This window comes from Anser anser (genome assembly GCF_964211835.1).
Source record: "Anser anser genome assembly, chromosome: 7".
Lineage (NCBI taxonomy): Eukaryota > Metazoa > Chordata > Aves > Anseriformes > Anatidae > Anser > Anser anser.
Window position 1 is genome coordinate 24,924,000 of NC_139727.1, and position 20,699 is coordinate 24,944,698.

The following is a 20,699-nucleotide window of genomic DNA, read 5'->3' on the forward strand; positions in this document are numbered from 1 at the left end:
AGAAAATCCTATCATTCATGGCTTCTTTCCATTTTGCAGAGAAAAGATGTTGGTGCCTTACCAGATGTACTTGTCATCTGAACAAATATGAGCCCTAACCACATCCTTACTTGCTTTTCCAGAACATTATTAATGATGGAATTAATAAAAAATATATATAAATACAAAAAAGTACTAGGAGGTTGTATCTGAAGAACATTATTTAAAAAAAATAGTTAATATACAAATTAGAGAAGATATTTTGCAACAGAGCCCAAGAATGGAAAAATTTTGAAGCCTAATTTTTTAAACAGTATACAGATAGTTTTGTTTAGGTAATTACATCTGCTTGTAGCTGTCCACAGCAGAAAAACAGACAATTCATCTTTTCCTTTCTCAATTTAGTAGTGCTTCATCTATATTCAAATGAGCGTAGTATCATGAAACAATACAGAAATGAAGGCATTAAAATGTACCTCAACTCCATATAATTAGGAGAAAATTAAATTTACTTGAAGCATATTTTTTTTTTTACTAGGATAGACCAGATATTACAAAGACTTAGTCAGTCAGTAAATAAAGATATTTAGTCATGAAAATTTTTTCATCAGCTTTGAAAGAATTTCATCACAGAGATTCTGGAAAAAAACACCAGACAACAAGGAAGTCAGAGAAGCATTTCAAAAAAAAAAAATTATCCTGCTACCATATTTTATCCCCTCTACAATGGAAGAATTTTTTTTTAATATTTCACTAACATATTGCAAAGCTGCACCTGCTAATAATACTATCACCAATATTTGAAATGCATACAATTGCACATCTCAAATAACATTTAGTAGAATATCCTTTCAGTGATGTCTTTGTCCCAGTAGGACATATGATAAGGTTCCAAACTTGAAAACATTGATAAAATCGAATCCATATCATTTGCTTTGACAGAAAGCAATCTCTTCTCCTCTTGCATGTTCTGTGGTAGTCTTGGGTCAATTCTTGTATGATTTCCATTTTCCTGATACATTAAGGACAGTTTTGTCTTGGGAGATTGTACAGAACTAACATAAGAAGCTCAGCTTTACTTGTGAGAATTTATAGTAAATATACCAGAGTGGATGAGACATTATGATGGCCTGTTTTCAGAAAATAACAGAATTTCTGGGCACAGGCAAAGCTTATGGCAGAGTATTTGATGCTGTGCTTCAGTCCTGTCCTGAGCAGTTGGTAGTTAAGGTAGAGAAAGCAGGAGCAGAGAGTTGTAAGGTGGATGAAAAGTTGCTAGGGGTGAGGTGCTGAAAGGAGGAACATTTGCTTGGAGGTGGTTTACTTCTGTAAGTTTTCGATGATGAAGTTTTGTGACCTATCTTGTTTCATAAAATGACAAAAAGCTTCAAGGCGAGGGTATGAACAAAAGAATGATCAGAACAACACGAGAGAAACAGATGCTCATGAAGGTTAAACTAATAGAAGCTGGAAGAAAAGTAATATATAAAGTACAAGAATATATTTAAAAACTAATAATGAAAGAGTAAATTAAGCTGAAGGGCTCATCAGCTGGAAACAACAGAGGGGAAGAGATCAGGAGGTATTACCTGTTCATGGAAAGACTGAGTCACCAACATGATACGTCTGTGAAAAGCCAGAAGTGATCCTGGAATATATGAGGCAAGGCATTTCCAGTGGAAATAGTCAAATAATCAGAACATTGGAGAAGGTGTTGTTCAAGCCTCATCTGGAATATTGTTCATAGTAGCCCACCCTTAAAATTATTTTTCGTTCACAACTGAATGACTGGAGAGAAGACTTGTTGCACTAACAGTATCCAGGAGATGAGAATCAAAAGGCTTGTGTGGTGCAACAGAGTGAAGACTACTAGGATGGTTCTCTATAAGTACATGAAAGAAATGATTACTCAAAATGAAAAAAAAAAAAAAAAAAGAAATCATACTTAATTTTAAAACCAAATTAATGCAAGAATAAATAGATGTAATCTAGCTCAGCATTTTTTTTCTGGATTTCAAAGAAGGTACTAACTGTTAGAAAAGAGACAGTCAATAAGAGCTTTCCATTAAGAACAGAAGCACCAAAAATCTTTACTGTTGTTAAGGCTGAGTTTGACACATATTGAGGATGGGTTTTGTGACCAGATAGTAGTTACCTGCAACAGCAGTATCAACGAGGGTTTCTTCCAGCCCGTCACTATAAAATATATTGCTTATGATAAAATATACCAACTCTGATATAAAAATGACTACACCGTTGCCAAAATAAAGTTATCCGTAAAATAACACCTGCAAGGTATTGACAGAATAATACTGTATCTCTCAAAACTAAAATCTAGGAACAACTGTTCTTGCTCTCACCACTTGCTTCAGCAGGTACTAAACTTGACAAGAAACATTTCACAAAGCAATAGCAATGATAGGAATATATTATGCAAAATGTTTACCCAGTTTTATTGAAAGTTCAATATGTCATTGCTTCCAAAAGAAAACATACCTTAGGATGTGGTGGGATGTAGAAAGATCTTTTTACAGTCGATGTGATATTTTAGTTCTAGTTTTTGTGGCACATAATAATATTATGCTAGGGAGTTATTAATCTGTAGTGTATGACTTACTACCCCATCCTGTCTTACTTAACTCAGGCCTATCATAACTCCTTTTCAGACAACGTGATTCTTTTACATTAATAGTGCTTTTTCAGTAAGGACTGCAAAACTGGATCTCTATGTACTACATTGAAATGAAATGAACAAACCAAATAGGATATAAAGGCACTAGGAATTTATATTTTGTATCGATTCAGTCCATAACACAGCTGTTTTCCAGATTTAACCTTCATATTCCAAATTCTCCTATGACTTGATAAATCACTCTGAAAGCTTCAGGTCTATGAATATTTTTTACTCAATTCCTCTTTCCAGACAGAGATAATAAAGTGGACAATGTTCGTATTCAGGCACAGAAACATTGACAGTCCATTAGGAAATCTGAGTACATCTACAGTAAGCCAGTGTCACTGCATTTTGCCTCACACTTTTTTGTCAGTTTTAACTACTGTTCCCATGACCACGATGTGCATATATGCTTTTCTGTGCATTGGTCTTCACTGTCATCATAGGAAACAATTGGACTAAGTCATGGAGGGTAAGGCATAAGCCTTTGGGAGTACAGTCTCCTGGCAGGTTAGCTTTCATTCTCTGAAATATTCTGCTCTCAAAAATTAAAACCAGTCATCATTAATATGTTTGGGTGTTTGTTTTCCAGTGCTAAGGTAGCTATAAAAAGTACACACAGGTAAAAACATCAGCTCCACTCTTGTCTATACCTCTCAACACCACGGTAGCCAAAATGGCAACATCAAATTCATCATCAACCTAATCAGGCTTTTGTCAAAAGGCATTCAACTTTATAAAAGGTGTAGCCAAGCCCCCTCACTTTCAGATGAGCATCCCAACTCCCATGTTAGAATCTTGCCTCCTGGCCATCCCAATACATCTTTATAATCTTGTTCTGTCAGGATTGTGCTAAGAAAAATCAATTTTCTCCCCTGGAGTTGAGCATCCCACCACTCTTCCGTAGTCCACTATACACCAACATAATGAAAAGTTACCTGTTTATCTTTTTGGTAACTCAGTCAGTACCTGAGTATATCAGAATCTAGTGTTTTTGCATTTCTGTCTTGCCAACTTTTTTCATACGGGCGGTTAGATGAGTTAATGTGATATTCAACAGTAGTTCATTAGATATAGATAATATGAACACAGTAGCTGTTAGTGCCTTCACTTGAGTCCTGTCCATTCCTGAAGGATTCAGAAATGTAACAACCGAGCATCAGTTTTTCTCAACAGAACGAAGCAAGATTTTGATCTCAGTATGATCTTCAGAAACTACATTGGATGTGAAAGCCTTCCAGAAATAAATTTTCCTGGTTTTGAAGTGATGTAGTTACCCCATCTTCTTCAACTTGTTTTGCTAAGGCCTTTAGCATGGTGGAGACACTGTTCTGATATGGTACTGGGAGACCTGTGTAAAGGACGAGAAGGCAAGAACAGGCTAAGGAGGGCAAGAAGATAGTCAGAATACAATACTGTGTTCCTCAACCTGCAATTCTCATCTAGCCAATGCATTCAGACAAATGGCCTTAGCTTCCTATAGAACTGTTAGACTGGGGAATGGAAGCCATGCAGTTTTCCATAAATGAGAAAATAACCATGCCGTCTGTGAGACAGTGTGAGTGGGAAAGGATCTTTTGATCAAAAACGCATCCTACAAGTTTAGCACTGGTAAGTTATCAGGCTGCTGACCAACTACCATAGTCATATAAAACTAGAGGTGGTGTTTTGTACCTAATATCCCCAAACAAAAAATTGTTCCAAATGAAAAGTAATCGTTAACCAGCATCTCACATACCTACAGGCGCAGGTAGAGCACATTGTCTAATATCAACATGTAACCTAGGAACCTTCCCTTCAATTAATGCCTTCTATTACTCTTCTCAGAATGTAATGGACAGCTGATATCCTTACATAATTTTACATTCAGATTAAAATGTGTAAATGCTTTTTCTTTTTTTTTTGTGAAGCAAGAGAAGCAAGATGCATGATTAGAAAAATGGGAAAGAGAAATAAAGTTCCACCTTCCACAAAACAAGCCATTGACTCCATTTCTCTGCCCGATGAGGTGAAAAAATACATGAATCCAAGACAGGTGCTAGTGTCATTATTCAGTGCAATTCTGAAAGATGCTGAAAGTAATAAGCAGGACAAGAGAATCTACCTAGACTGTAATAGATGAAAATTTAGCACAGAACACAAATGGATCTCTGGACTCATACAGCTAACATGAAAGACATTCTAATAACAACTTTCAGCAGAGAAAGCTTAATAGTAAGGGAAATCCGAGCAATGATGTTTAATACGTTTTAGTCATATTACTGCATTGTACACCTACTAAAATATTGCCCACCATCCAGTTATGTCTCTACAGCTCTCATGCTTTCGAAGGAGAAAAATGCTTTCTGAAGGGGGGAGAGAGAGGTGAAGAGACATCCTGAAGGTGCCAAGTAAGGAATCAGCAATCCCAGGAAGGGAACTCAAGCCCCAGCTGAGCAGTCTGGGACCTACTCACAATATGTGGAAAACACTTTTCCCCATGGCAAAGAATGGTGAAAAGGGTGCACACATTTGTCAATAGATACTGCTGCACTCCATGTCAAAGTGGTGCTATAATTGGCATCCAGCAGCCTCTGCATAAGGCCACATGGTTGGAAGAAATTGCTAAATTATTTGACTTGTAAACCCAGTTTGAAATGCTAACTGCAGAGTATTTGTCTGAGTGATAAACTCTTTAAGGAGAAACCTTTGATCTCCAGTCAAGTAAAGACCCTTAAAAGTCCTGAAGTCTGGAGTAGCCAGCCCTAAAGACCTTTGTTTGCAGCCATCACTGGAAGGGGGGGAGGGAGAAAACGCAGCGATTGCCCAGAAGTTTGGCTTTGCTTGTAAAGCTGGAGGGTGAAAGGCCGTGCAGCTCCCTTCCCTCCCCCCAGCAAAATAGGGTTATCCAGCTTTATGGTACAAGGCAGTTCTTAACTTTAAACTAGTGACTTGGGTTTACCAAAGAAGATTGCAATTTGCAAAAATAGGTTTATAGACAGTGAATTTTCTTGTTCATGAAAAAAAAAGTTTTTAAGATTAAATTAGAAGTGGCCTGTGGTACCCTTTAAGTGCAGCATGTTGCAATACCTTTTTGGTTCCTAGCATTGGAATCAGAGAGTTCAATCTGCAGGCCAGTTCTGATAGAAACATTTATTCACTTCATCACTGAGTTCAGACCAGCAAGGCCAAAGCCACATGTGCTGTCATTTTTCAGCATCCGTCTAAATAAAAGCAGCGAAGTTGGACTGCCACTACAGTCCTCTCAGCAGAGGACAGTTGAACCATACGTGACTTCTCTCCTGCCACTGCACAGGTAGCCTCTAGGAGATACAGCAGGGATGGTAACCTTTTCTGCCTCCAGAGATTACCCATGAATAATGGTTTTAATTTCCAAAGTATCTTGTGATAGAAGGAACTACAGCTTGAAAAATTCTGCCAGAAATTCATCAGGCCCAAATTTCACTCCTCCTTCTTCCTTCTGTGTCCTTTTACCACCCTGGACAAAAGTTCACAGTTGACTAGCAATGTCTGTAAATGGCAGATCTTTTACTGCTAGCTTTAGCCTCTGCTGAGCTCCCAAATGGGATGGTGTTGCTTGATGGGGTCATCTGTTTACTTAAAACAGGACTGGGATCAAAAGTTCATTTTCATTGACCATTAAAGGGCAATGATATATTAACAACTTCAGCCACTGCTGAGCTGGGCTGGATGTGACTCGTAGGTGACTGACACCATATGCCAGCCACTCTATTTCTTAGAAGATTTATTTCAAGTCCCTTTCCTATACCTCTCGGAGAATTTGGAAACAACCATCTTCCATACCAATCTAGAAGATGTACCTGTGGGCAATCTCTGACACATTATCTTCTCCTTAGAGGTCACTAGTGATTCATTACAGCACATTTACAGACATCCCACCAGCCTCTTGGGTTTGTTTCAATGAATCAGTAACACTCAATTTCTGACCAGCAAAGTCTTACCCATATTCCACATTTCTGGTCACAAGGCAACACTGTTGGCCTCTCTAATGGGCTTATTACTTGTGGAGAAATAAATACTAAATTCAACATTTGTGAGACAGACAGAAGGTAAAGGAGAGAAAAAAAAAAGAGGGAAAAAAGCAACAATTCACATCGCTTCCAATAGGCAGACACCTGAAAAACTGAAGAAATATGACAGCGAATGATTTTTGGTGTAAAATCCTGAGTTAATTTATAAATTAGGCTTTCAAATTATCTGACAGTGCGCAATCCAGAGTTAAGGCAAATTTATACAGAAACACAAAGACTTCCTTAATCAAATAAGCAGACATACAGCTGACAGACACATCTGCTGAAGGCCCTGCATCTTCCTGTGAAAAATGCATTTTCTCTTGGAAAAAAAATGTTTTGTTTGTTTGTTTGTTTGTTTTCCTCATAGCATGTTTAAACACTCAAGAGAAGGTGAGTGTCCAGGCCACCAAATCACACTCTCCTCCACACATCCAGCAAGTGCACAGCTAGCTCCAAGGGGACATGGTGGGAGCCCTGTCTGCAGCTACAGCCATCGGTCATTCGCAGGCAGGGCAGCTCCTGCCCTCTCCAAAGCCAGGGCCTCTGGTCTTGCACATTGTGCAATTACAATTGCACATTGTAAGACCTTTTCTCAAGGGTGTTTCTCCCTTTGCTGTGGTGTGTCATGACTACTCCATCCAATCCATTAGAAAATGCCAAGACTAGTGCCAGACCCTTCTTCAACTGGGAAAAAAAAAAAATCAGAAAAATGGGAAGGGAGAAGTGCCCTGGGCAGCACCAGCACAGCTTAAGGGACTTCTGCTATGGTCTGTAGATCACACAAGTGTCTGGTGGCACCCATTAACTGCTTTCAGCATAACAATGGCTCTTTCTCATCTCTGCCCATCCTCCCTGTCCCAGTTAAATGAGCTATTTCCCAGACAAATAAAGACTGGAGAGACTGCCTTCAGCAAGGGTAGGAGACTGGGAATTCAGATGGGAGCCTCCTGGCAGAGGTGGCAGCCAGGGCCACCCAGAGCACTGCTCTGGGCTATGAGGGGAAAGGGAAAGCCTGTGAGTAGGAAAGCCTGCCTGCTACAGGGGAAAGAGGTGCAGGAAGCATGAGGGGACATGAAATCACGTTTACCCTCTGTCCAGGGATCTGAGGGAGCACAGGGAAACCGCTGGCAGCACAGTGCAGAAGCAGGTACTGGGATGCAGGGGCCAGAGGAGGACTGGAAAGGACACGCAGGAAGCTGACAGGGAGGTGAGGCCTCACACTGCCCCAGATCCACTACGGGAGCCACAGTGTGCAAGTGCCAGGTTTCTGCTCTCCCTGTTTACTGTTTCCTCGGCTTACCTGAGTCCTCTCTGTCCAAAGGCGCTGAGCAGGCAGGAGGCCCTCATCCCCTCATGGCCCTCGTCCCCAGCTGATGGCCTGACCTCACTCCTGCCCCTTCCCTGCTTCGGCTGCAAGGTCAGTGCATCTCTTCTGGAAGCTTCTTCTGAAATCCTTATGCTTCCTCCAGCCTCCAGGAAAAACAAGTCTCACTCCCAAACCAGAGGGCTCACTGGGAACATGTCCGCTGTCAGGGGAACGCTGTGGCCGTGGCACCACTTCTACCACCCACAGGGTAGAGGCAGGACACGTGGAGGCAGCCTGACATGTTCTGGTTTAGTAAGACTGGCTGCCTAGTTCTGGGGAAAGTGAGAGGTAATTTTAAATCCTGCCCAAGTCTTTGACACTGTTCTTTCCACTCCTTTCCTAAGCTCTCCACTGCCCCACAACAGAGCAGGATCTTCTGGACTGAAAGACAGTCTCACACTAAAAATATGGCTTCATAGGCCACTGCAATGACAATTCTGGTTTGGCAGAAATTACTCATTGCCCTCCATATACATGATCTGGAAGATTAATGTACTGTTGTATTGTCACAACCCAGAGAGTGCAGAGAGCCTTAGGGAAGACGGGAAAGCGTTATTTCGAAGCACCTTGAGCATAGACCTCCTCAAATGTAATTCTCTGCTCAAAGGTTGAAATTGATCAGCACAGCAATGAGCACATTACTGGCAGGCACCGAATCAGCCTTTCTCAGATATCTCCTCCCCAGAGCAGCTGCCAGTTACCTCACCATTACACACATACTGATTCCTCTGTATGTGAGACAAGCTTGCTCGTACACGCATCTCTCTGCTTACCCTTTCAGCCCGCTGAGGCAGCAAGGAGGCCAGCTGAGGCAGGGCGTACTCAGGACATACCCTTGCAGGAGACAGTTTGCAGCACAGCTCTTTTAACTTTCAAGTGCACTCTCTTCAATACATGTAACATTGCTGTGACTTTCCTTTTCCCTTTATGCTGTAGTACTGGTGCTGAATTTCGATGAGAGAAAAACAGGTGCATCCTATGGCATTTATTTAGAAGCAAATGAAACATTCAGTGAGGACCAGGTAGGTATTTTAGAGTTATGCTAGGTCAGCTCCTTCTCTCAATCCAGAATGAGTTCTCATATTTTATATGGTCAGTTAAAGGAAAGACTTGCCTTGAATCTACAACCTGTATTTTTTCTTTTAGGTATTCTGGACGCTTTTGGTCTTATGCTGAAATTAACATTAGTGCTTCATATAATTCATACAGTAGACGCAGGCACAGAAAAAAAGTTAATTTCTTAACTGTAGCTTTCCTCTTTTATGCTTGCAATTTCAATTAACTGTTCTAAATAACTGACAACATGGAATATAAAACATTCCTGCAACAATGTAGGTCTAACAGCAATTACGTTGATTTACTCTGGACCATGTTAAGTTCAGGGAGTAAGATAAAGAGACAAGAGTTTAAAACTTCTTTCACACTGATGTAATAAATTCAGTACATTGCTTTAAAGTTAGGGCAAAATAGCTGGTAACTGAAAGTCAAAAAAAAACCCTTGTTTTGTTTTCCACTGTGATAGAAAACAATAGATTATGGGAAAGTTCTTCAGAAGGTGATCAGAGGAAAAGTTCACCAGCATCTATCATGGACTGTGTCTCTGTGGCCTGCTGGGATAGGAGGGAGGGACATAAAGGTGTCAGCAGTTGAGCTGATACGGTAAATCACACTAGTGCTAGTAAAGTGCAACGGCAGCCTAGTGTAAATGCCTTCAGACTTCTATTTCTTTTCCGAGGTTGTGCTCAGGACACGTCCCCTCTTTGTGACCTTATCTCTGGGGCAGTGGGTTGTGCACTGGTCTCTCCTCTTTAGTTTACGAGGACTAATCCATTTGCAGGTTAATAAAAGGTGAAAAGAACAATCACCACGGAGGCACCAAAATAAACAAATAGTACCTCTGACTGATTAAGGATTCTCGTTTTTCCTCACCCAGCGTGCTCTGTCTATCTCCTCTCTCTCCCCTACTGAATACTCTGATATAAAAAAAAAATAAAAAAATACAAAAATAAAAAAATTGACACTGTGCAAAACAGGCAAACAAATTAAATAATTGACACTGTGCAAAACAGGCAAACGATGATTCCATAAAATGCAGTTGGTTCCACTTTGTGGGCATGTAACTTGTCTCCATGAAATGCAGTTTTCTGTGTCTGTCTCTTCTGGAATTTGTAATCTTTTCTAAAGATGCTGACTGATAATTAGTACATTTCAGAGATCAGCACTCCCTCAGTCCCAGACACAGGAAAGGCTCCCTCAAAAATGACACAAACCTGAACCATTTCATTTCATACAATGAGCAAAAAGGTCATGACATGCTGCTACTTCAAGCAATCTGTTGATAAGATTAATGAACTTTATAACTGCGAGATTTATAATGCATGCACTAGCTTGCTACAGTGCTGTAGGCAGCATCATTGGCATCATCAATAAAGTATATTTACTATAAGGACAGCCAAGGGTGCAAGAAGTTGGGACAAGAAGGATGACACCGGAGTGAAAATCACCTGTACATCATGCAGCCAGGGTGATGGAGCAGTGCTGCAATGCTAGGGCTGTTTGCCTCCCTGCACGGCGCGGTGCGGTGCCTTCCCCTTTGTTCCCACCCTATCTCCTTCTATTCCCGTGGAAGTTAAGACCAATTCACAAAAAGGAGGCTATTGCCAGGTCAGAGAGCATTTTCCAATTACTATGTGGTCCCCAGGCTTCCGAGGGAAACATTTGAGAGAAGCGTGGTGGTTTATGACTAGGTGAACGATGTAGACTTGCAAGAGAAAACAAAACAATCCTATTCAGGCAGGCTGGCGCTGCTATAGCTGGCAGGGCATCACCCTGTCCCCTCCTTCCTCTCCCGTGGGACACAGACAGGTTGTTAATTCAGAGGGGCCTTGGTATGAAATAAAGGCTATTAGGGGAAAGCATGCCACAGCCTTTTACTTCTTTCGGTCAATTAAGTCAGCCAGCCAAGAAAGCCAAGACCCACCATCATTCCAGTGCAAATTCAGATCTAATCCTGAAAAGATGTTTGTTCTGCTGACGTTTTATACATAAAAGCAGTATATTTCTGAGATACAGACATATTAATTTAACAATGACCTTATGCATATAACTAAAAAGCAGAAAATAAAGCAAGCAAGTTGGTATTTTTCCCTCAAAATGTAAATTGTATTTTCCTGGAGAAAGCTCTTATTTTAGGTAGCATTAACAATGATGACAACACAGCCTTGATACAAGTGTACGCATTTTTTTTGCGCATCCTGAACTGTCTCAGCTGTAGCTAGACCACTGCTCAGGACCTAGATCTCCGTGTTGACACTGATCTTTTCAGCTCCCAGCTACTGCAAAAAGTTACCGACCTGCCTCCTACCCTAACGTGTGCAAATGGGACTGCCTTTTGGTTACTTTTATCTCTTGAAAGATCCTGCGAGGGGCCCTCAGCTCTGGAATTTATTCCCCACTTTGCTCAAAAACAGCCTCCCATAATCTTTGACCTTCTGAGTAAGCTGTGAGGCCCAAATCCAAGGATTTGTGCAGGGAGAGGCATAAGAAAAGTTGGCATTTGTGGGTATGGTAGGAAAGCATATTGTCAACAGCTGATTTAGTTTTTGGTTTATAATTTTCTTATGTTATGGCAGTTATCCAGTATGGCAGTGTAAGCTTAACCTGTGGAGACTTATGCTTTCTTAAATGGTCATAAAGTGAAAAACAAAAATGCATTGAAATCAACCCTTCTGTGAATGATTGTGTGTTTGTGAACAAAATGACCTTGCAAACAAGTACATAAGTCACTTTTGCTAAAACGATCCTTCTACCTTGCAAATCACCCAAGTTGTACGTGTAGCTTTGGGGTACTAGCAACATCCACAAGTGAAACAGAGTCATAGGGACTGCTGATAAAGGAATATATAACACTTTAATTAGCTGAAAATACTTAAAATATTGCCCTGCCTGTGTTACGACTGAAAGACCATCCGTAAAAATCTATTAAAACAGCACTACTATGCTGTACTACCAAAGTTCTCGTCTGTCACCTTTTAAATATTTTAATCTGAGATTCATTAAAAGCTGTCTCTGCTTCTCTTACTCTTTGAATATAAACAGATATGTTAAATATTTTATTTCTAACCCACCCACGAAGTTACATTCATTTACATAACTTAATGAAAGCTGCATTATTCATTGAACTTCTCATATAACATTTTTCATAAGACATTATTAAACAAGTGAAGCAAGCCAGTCTAGTAATGAGCCTTCTCTAAACTTGCTGCCAGTTATGTTTCCTTTCTCCTAATCTATCACTCTAATGGTTGCAACTAATAAACTTTTCGAATCTTTGCTGCTAATCTGTATACGTTTTGCATTGCATGCTGGATGTATAACTTGACAGAGAATTTACAATACAAACCACCTGGCAAACAAAACTATCTGCATTAACAAATAGCATCCAAACCTAGCCACTCTATTTTGTTACACTAGAGAAGACAAGTACATGTAACACAGTACCTTTTAGCCGTAAACAAAAGTAACTAATTTGGGACTGGAAGATATCCTACTGAGCAATATGTCCCAAACACAAGAACTGCGACTGCCTTTTGTAACTTTGGAAACATCACCAAAAATCTATAGATTGATCTTTAGTTTCTGTAAATGTTAAGCAGAGACGTAGTCCTGTATGGGATTCTGTGAAAATGTCCTAGCAAAGATGCTATGTAACATTCTGAAGATAAAAAAACTTCTGAAATGGGTGGCTTGCATTTAGGCTGCTTAATGTGGGACAAGTAGTTGGATTTTCAGGGATCCTCAGCAGCACAGCTCTCTTTGAGACAGGTAGCTTTTTTTTTTTTTCCTTTTACTTATACCTCACAAAAGCAATTCTAATACCAAAGAAATAAAAGTATCAAGGTGTGAAACATAGGGTCCAATTTTATGCACATTGTTTTTTAACCAGCTGGTTTTAACACTTTCATCAGCATCTACACTGAAAACTTCTGTCAATGTGCAGTATTAACAAAACAGAGCAGTATTCTTATTTCAAGGATAACTAGATGCTGGTTTGTAAAAACAAACATCGTCAACAACAAAAACAGTTTAAAAAACTTCCTATAGCTCTTAGGTAATTGCCACTTGAAATTCAAGGATAGAATATTTTATATATTGTTGAGTATTTTTCTTGGTAACCCTCCAAAGTTTATTCTAAATCAGTGACCAGAGTAAAATAAGAAAATATAAGCAATTGAAATGGGTTAGAAAGAAGAGCAATCTGATTGTCATCCTCTCATTTTGCAAGGTCCAGGAAGAGACTCCTGAAGAAAAGACATAAAACAACAAACTAAAAGCATCAGAAAAGTGCAAAACCTTAAGTATTATAACTTTTAAAAAGGCTTAAAGCTATAATGTTCATTCAATAGGTGCTTTTAAGAACCAAAGAGAAAGAAAAAAAAAATTCTTGGCTCAACTGCTAAAAGTAACATTATTTTTATTTATATATAAATAATAATTTATTTGATCAAACAATTATTATTCAAACTATATACTCTTATTTCCAATAAACCTACAGCATTCGATTACATTTTTTTTTCTTGTTTATGTAACCGTTCTCAAAAGTAAGTGTTACCTGTTCTGGCCTGAATTAGAAATACTATTGCTTTTCAATCAGGAATTGATTTACCCGTAACATTCCTCAATGTCAGTTCACACCGAAGTCATTCTTTGATGTCATTTTGGTTCAAGAATGGATATAAATGTGTGTTATTAACACAAACCACACATTAAGCATTGCATGGAGGCTTCAGAAATTCTAAGTGCTGAGCTGCTGCAGGCTGGCAGGAGCTGCTGTTACTCGGGTTCAGGAGAGGCGTGGGTCACAGGAGCCTCAGAGAATTAGTACACTACAAATAAGGCATGGCTTTTTGCTCCAGGACCAAAACGTAGTACTGAGCCACGTGCCTTTTTTTTCCTGAATGAGAGAGATGCTATTAAAAAAAAACAAACAAAAAAAAGGCATATTTTAAATGACAGACTACTGAAGAGAAGGAATATGAAATATTCCCCAAAAGGCCCAATTACAAGACAAGAGTAAGCACTCCCCACCAGATGCAGCTCTTTGGTGTGTTTTGGTCTGTGAGTCTTGGAGCACCGGGCACATGCAGCAACACATGGCCACATTTGCAAAAGGAGCTAGGGCAGGGCTCCGGGAGCTACCTGTTAGCATCGATGCAGGCTGAAGCAGCTGCTTCCTCTTCCTACCTCCTCTGCCTGCTGTAACATCCCAGCACAAACAACTACTCCTGCAGTGAGCTGAGGACCTGGTCTGGCTAGAAAAAATAGAAGTCATAGCTTTTTTGGTAGGCAATTTTTCAGCAGGATCAGTTCCTGTATCCAGCATAATGAGAGGAGTGAGGGCTGAGGGTGGACAAGCAGGTCTGCCCCTGAACAGCAGCCGCAGTCCTAGCCTGTACCCACACCAGCTGCTACTGAGCAGGCAGAGCTGCATAACTAATCCAGAGCTCACCTGAAACTGGTCCGCAGCCAGCATCCACACTCTGGAGATACAGCTGCATAGAGGAGATTAGCAGGGGTTGTAAAACCTGCTCAAGAAGTCGGGCAAATATTTTAGCAGTTAACCCACACTGAGCTCCATATTACTGCAGCTACACTGCTACTATTTTTTGGGATAGCTTGTAGCTCCACGATGCCTAAATTATACAGCAGTGACAGACCATTTAACCGCAGAGATAAATGATATGGGGGCAGTGCCTAACATAGGCTATGTTGTCGTGATTTACAACAGCTGAGGATGTGCCCCCAGATATCACAAAATAAAATTAAGTGTATGATTTTTTTCTACAAACATAAAAGCCTTGTAAACCTGAATTAAAAAATAAATAAATGAATATATAGATAAATAAATAAGGAAACAGAAATGTGTATATTATCTTAGGCTTACACAGTGAATTAAGTATATAATCTCCATACACCACTTAGATTCCCACTCTTCATAAAAAGCCAGTAAAAACTAAAATAACCCAAATAACAACATGCAAAAAAGTTCCCACACATGAAGAACTTCAATTAAGAATAAATAAAACATTCCTAGGATATCAGCATCTAACATTACAACACCCTACAAACCCTGATAATGAGGAAAATGTTAACAAGGAATACCAAAACAAGAGTCTTGATGCTCTCCAGACTCCAGGATCACCTCCAAATCAGGATCAGTTTCCAATTTTCTGCTACTGCATTGCTAATAAAGGGATCTTAAACTGAGATTATTGATCAAATCGCTGAAGAGCATAATGGTTCAGGAGGTTATTAAAATAAAAATTATTTAAGATTCTAAATATTGCCAAGAAAACCCAAGCACAATCTAAAATGAATGTCTCTTGTACTTAAAGACTAAAAAAAAAAAATCACTATGAAAAAGTCTTGATAGCTATGCTCATTTTTGTGTGTAAGTCATGTCTAGGTTATTACATGAGAAGTTTTTGTTTCCAGTTATCATTTAAATACGTATCAAACACATTAGGGAACAAGTCCCTAAAAAAAATCCACAAACGTCTTATGTGCTATTAAACACCAGCAATGATTTTGATCATCTTAACATCATCCTTAATTCTGATCTTGGGAGAAAATAATGAAAAAGTGACTTTTCCAGAAACAAACAAACAAACAAACAAATTAGTCTATATACTTCTATAAGTGATCATGACACCAAATTACATGAGTTTACTTTGTAGATGTTTACAGAGCCACCCTATGTTTGACTTTTGAGGGAAGACTAATAGGTGTAGTAATAGGGACAGGGGTGGGGGTGTGGTGTGTACAAAAAAAACTTATGGTTAAGCCAAAACAGGGGTCATGCCTAGGGCATTTTATCTGTCCTGCTTACACACCCCTGGGGAATTACATCTCAACAGTTGATTCCCTGTTAATCAATTCACATTAGTGCCTGCCTTTTAGTTTTCACTTCGCTGAATTCCAGGAAAGTTCTTAAACCAAATGCATGCTCTATCTCTGCCCTATGCGGAACTGTTGCATTTTAACAAGAAATCACAGCAGATTTTATTTGCTCTAACAGCTGATAAGAGACACCTTCATAAGTAAAGATTCATAGACTGCAGACTCAACACAGAACAAATCCAGTGGTCTGTTTATACAAGTCAGTAGAAATACGGGAGAAGAGAACCTTTATGGATTTTTTTTCCCCCCTCAACCTATTTTCTCCAGTTCCAGAGAAAGCTTTATGTTACACATTCTTCTTCCCTTCGCTTCTTATTTACTATGTCTCAAAATTATATGCCTGGCAAAGAGAGACCTCTACCACTTGCTATCACTCCACATTGTTACAACAATTTACTATGCACAAGTTAGAAGTATACGGGTTGGACGGGAGGGTAGGGCAGAGGTATGAGAACAGTAGAAATAGGAAACAGCTCATTCACAAAAGCAGATGCAACTTCACATCCAAACACTTCAGACCTGCGTGAGCTGGTTATGCTATTCTCTAGCATACAGGCAGATCTTCATACAGAGGATCTTCAAAAATAAACTTTATTATCAAACTTAAAATTCACACATTAAACGTAAGATCGAGACGCAAATAATACTGAAAACATTCTCAAACAATAACAATTTAGGTAATTTGGATGAATAGCTAGTTACCATTGTTTCAAATTCCTTTGAGAATATGTAATACATACATCATTGTGAAATGTCTTCAAACACTTATCTGGCCAGCTTTCAATAAGATTTTTAAATAGGGAAAATTTTATTTCTATAGAAATAATATTATCTAATTATGAATCAGAGATCCATAATTGTAGTGCTTGGGGAAAAATATCATAGCCATTTAAAATACTTAGAAGACATAAATAACTATTGTACATTTACAAGTTTAAATATTTAAAGGCCTTTCTTACTATAAAAATTACTATGTACATATTAGATGTTATATAGAAATCCATCCAGAGGCAAGTGTTGAACTCTCAGATTTGGCCGCTGAAACCTATGAATTTGGTAGGCAGATTGTCCACAGGGTACACTATGGGCCCCGTTTTCATTGTAGGAGGTCCATTCAGCAGCTGCCAGTCACAGCTCCGAGCCAGCTCCACTGTAAATATTTTTAGAAGGACTTTTGCAAACTCTTTGCCCACGCAGCTTCTCAAGCCCCCACCAAAAGGAATGAAACTGAACCTAGAGGAGTCCTCCGGAGATGGAGACATGAAGCGATCCGGATTAAATTCATCCTTGTTGGTAAACAGATCTGCCACATCGTGGGTATCGCAGATACTGTAAATAACGTTCCAACCTTTTGGGATCTGGTAACCCTACCAAAAGAAGAGAGAGAAGACATGAAATGCCTCGCTGAGTTAAAGGGGCTGAAATATCAGTGTGGGACACGTTGGTGCACCTCGCCTTCCCTCCTGGCTTCCTGCAGGTCACTCTGAGGTGGGTATGCTATGTCATTGTGCTCGTAATTTTGCAGGTGCTCTGAGTAGCGAGCCCAAGCCCCACTTACATTCAGCTCAAGGGTCTTGAGTGCAATTCGAAATCCTCCAGGAACAGGAGGGCTCAGCCTGAGGGTCTCTTTGATGACACAGCCTGTGTACTTCAGCTGCTCCAAGACCTCCATGTCCAACTGCTTCTCTTGGTTGGGACTGCATAGTAACCCCTAGAAAAGAAGATGCTGCCATCACATTTTTGGAAGAGGCTCCCGGCACCACAAAATCACTGCCCTCCTGATAGTGGCATTCTCCTGCCACCCCTACAAGCAGGGAACCTCCTCGGTCGGGGGGGGCCCTGCCTGGGACACCTCTCCTGAGGGGGGCTTCCCACTGCCCACCGGAGGAAGACACACACCTTCACCTGCAGCTCTTTCCTCACTTTCTGCAGGACATCGTGATGGAGCCCGAGGAAGGCAATCAGCGACGTGGCAGCGCTAGCAGTGGTTTCATGGCCCCCAAACAGCAGCTCCGTGGCAGACTCCTTCAGTTCCTTATTGCACAGGACAGAGGAGGGATAAAACAGGCCCTGAACAGGCTATCTCTACCAGACCCACCCTACTACTAATGCTATAATTGCACCCAGGCTGGAGCCAGGGTGGCGGATGCTCCCTATGGGCACAGCCTCGGTCCTGCACACCTCGTCCAACAGCCTGGCTGCATCCTCCACCCAGAGGACCCCAGTGCACTGCACAGGCTGGTTTATTGCCTGGGAAGGGAGCTGCACCTCCTGCTCTCTCCTTCTGGGCCCAGAAGATAAGCATGCTGCTGACTGGGGAAACAGGCAGGCGGGAGGGGGATGGATCTGGCCCTGGGGAACCTCACCTGCATGTTGAGCTGCTCCCCGTTGCCCTGCGTGTGCTCCATCAGCAGCTGCAGCGCGTCCTTGTAGCCACCCTCGGGCTCCTTGCGGGCCATCTTGGCGCGGATGTTCTCCTCGATCTTAGCGTGGATGATGTTGCGCGCTCGCAAGCCCTGGACGGGCAACGGGGGGAGCAAGGTGGGCTTTGTGCCGTGCCACCATCCCTCCCACCCACTCCCCGCTGCCCCGGGGAGCGCTCCCGGCCGGCGGGGAACCTTACCCGGTAGAGCCCACTGAAGGGCACGTCGATGGGCAGGGAGAAGAGGTTGCGGATCATCTCCTCGAAGGCCTCCACCAGCTGCTGCTCGCCGTCGGGGCCGGCCTGGCGGGGCTGGAAGCCCAGCAGGATCCTCATGGCGATGCGAAACATGAGGCGCTTCACCTCGGGGTACACCAGGAGGCAGGGCCCTGCGGCACCCAGCCACCGCGCCAGGCAGGCGCTCACCTCCTCCTGGATGACGGGCACGTAGTGCTGCAGGGCGTCCCGGGAGAAGGCCCGCATGATCACCTGCCCGGGGGGACGAGGAGGAGGAGGAGGAGGAGGAGGAGGAAGGGGACACGGGCTCAGCCACCTTGCGCGGGGCAGCGGCCCCCGCTCCCCGCCCGCCGCCGGGGCCGTACCTTTTTGCGGTGCTTGTGCTGCCCGTTGTGGAGGTTGGAGAGGCAGCCCGAGCCCAGGATGGTGCGCACCGAGGCCGGCCACTGCACGGAGACCAGGCGGTGCTCGCCCAGCAGGATGTGCCGCACGTTCTCGGCGCCCATCACTCGCACCGTGGGCCGCCCGAAGAGGTGAGTCTTGTAGATGAAGCCGTATTTCCTGCGCTTCATCTGCAGGAATTTCCGCCGCTGGTGGACGGGAGGGGTGCGAAAATAAATATGTTGGAGAGGAGAAAAAAAAAAAAAAAAAAAAAGGCGGGGCAGCGGCTCATCCCCACCTGGGCACGGCAGCTCGGCAAAGCCGCTGCTCGCCCCCGTCCCTCGCAGCAGCAGCAGGACGAGGAGGAGGAGCCGGGCCACTGCTCCGCTCCCCGCGACATCGCCTCGCCTTACCTGCAGCACCATCTGCAGCGTCTCCCCGAAGAAGGGGAGCCCCATAGTGCCCGGGGGCAGCGGGAGCGGGCAGCTGGGGTCGCGGCTGCTCACGCAGTACAGGTCCCAGAGCTTGACGGCGGCCAAGAAGAGCAGCAGGGGCAGCAGGAAGGTGCACAGGGCGCTGGCGAGCAGGGCGGAGAAGCCCATGGCTGGGGAGCGAGTCCAGCCCGGCCCCCCGGGAGCTCCGAGTGCGCGGGCCGGGCTCGCCGCGGGCCGCCTTTTATACCCTTCCCAGGTTGCTGCCCACCCTACCTTGGTCCGATAAATTAGTTCACCCAAAGTTCATCTTTAATTGCGGATTGGGGCCTGGCTCCTCCCCCCGAAATCTTTAACCGTTTGCTCGGCGCGGCGCATCCTGCCCGCCGCAGACAGCCGCCGGGGAAGGGATGAGAGGTGCCGGTGGGAGCGGCCCGAGGGACGCTGCCGACGGCTGGGGCCGGCCGCCTCTTCCTCGGATTTATCGCTGATGCTCGCTGGAGCTCCACAGGCTGCGCCTGGCAGAGAAATGCCCCGCTCCGGAGGCAGCCACCCCCGGGCGCTGCCAGCCCGGCGCCGCCGCTCGCTGCCAGCTGCGGGGCTCCCTCGCCCGTCCTCTCGTCGGCGGTCGGGGACGGCGGGGGAGCGAAAAGCCGGAGCCGGGGGCAGCGGGGCCGGGGGGTGCCCCTGGCTGGGGCGCGGAGCTCTGGGCAAAGCCGCAGCGGAGCCGCCGCGTCGGCGGAGGAGCTTCCTCCGCTGTCCTCTGCTTCACCTCGAAAGGGCCGGCTTGTGTTTCTGCCCGGCTGCGGAGGAAGGAGCGGCGGGCAGCAGTCCGTCTCGGCCTCCCGGTGCAGGTTCACCTGCGGGTCACCGAGGGAAAGGGAGGTGAGCGCGGAAAGGGAACACCCTGCCCTGTGCCCGGCTCCGCTGCCCGCCCTCGCCCGGGGCCATCGGGGCTGCCGGGGCCGGGACCGCGCCTGCAGCCGCGGCACCGAGCCCGGCCGGGCCCCGCTCCCCTCCCGGAGCCGCTGGCAGGTCCCGGAGCCCGTTCGGCGGGGGGACAGTGGCGGGGCCGGGCTGCGGGAGCGCGGGGTCCTGTTGCAGGATGCGCCGTCCGAGGGATGCGATCGCCGGTCCCTGCGGGGCTGCGGAGGGAGGGACGGAGCCGCGGACCGCTCCGTTCGGCTGCTACCAATAAACTGTCGTGCCCGCTTTT

At 43.7% G+C, this 20,699-nt stretch overlaps 1 protein-coding gene across 6 annotated transcripts; it reads right to left on the reverse strand.

Annotated features, from left to right (window-relative positions):
* Nucleotides 1-1,924: 1,924 nt before the first annotated feature.
* On the reverse strand, nt 1,925-20,606 carry CYP26A1 (cytochrome P450 family 26 subfamily A member 1). Of its 6 annotated transcripts, none has more exons than XM_083844541.1 (9): nt 19,466-20,586; nt 19,037-19,261; nt 18,636-18,923; nt 18,379-18,528; nt 17,912-18,046; nt 17,571-17,723; nt 14,562-17,379; nt 14,252-14,364; nt 1,925-4,004 (listed from the first exon to the last, which is right to left on the reverse strand). In XM_083844541.1, the coding sequence occupies exons 1-7, from the start codon at nt 19,652-19,654 to the stop codon at nt 17,038-17,040; spliced, it is 1,482 nt and encodes a 493-aa protein (XP_083700667.1). In that variant the 5' UTR covers nt 19,655-20,586; the 3' UTR covers nt 1,925-4,004; nt 14,252-14,364; nt 14,562-17,037. The 6 variants fall into 6 exon arrangements, with proteins under 6 accessions (XP_083700667.1, XP_083700670.1, XP_083700671.1 ...); XM_083844545.1 differs by lacking the exon at nt 1,925-4,004 and adding an exon at nt 13,487-14,022 and having other exon boundaries at nt 18,636-18,887; nt 19,466-20,606; XM_083844543.1 differs by lacking the exon at nt 1,925-4,004 and adding an exon at nt 13,489-14,022 and having other exon boundaries at nt 14,252-14,360.
* Between the last annotated feature and the right edge of the window lie 93 nt (nt 20,607-20,699).

Bases quoted from the DNA above. Each gene is read 5' to 3' on its own strand.
- CYP26A1 (XM_083844544.1), bottom strand. From the start codon at position 19,654: ATGGGCTTCTCCGCCCTGCTCGCCAGCGCCCTGTGCACCTTCCTGCTG. The intron at 19,262-19,465 runs GTAAGGCGAGGC...CCCGTCCACCAG, and splicing joins CGCTGCAGATGGTGCTGCAG to CGGCGGAAATTCCTGCAGAT. The intron at 17,724-17,911 runs GTGTGTGTCTTC...CTTCTTTTCTAG, and splicing joins GGAAAGAGCTGCAGGTGAAG to GGGTTACTATGCAGTCCCAA.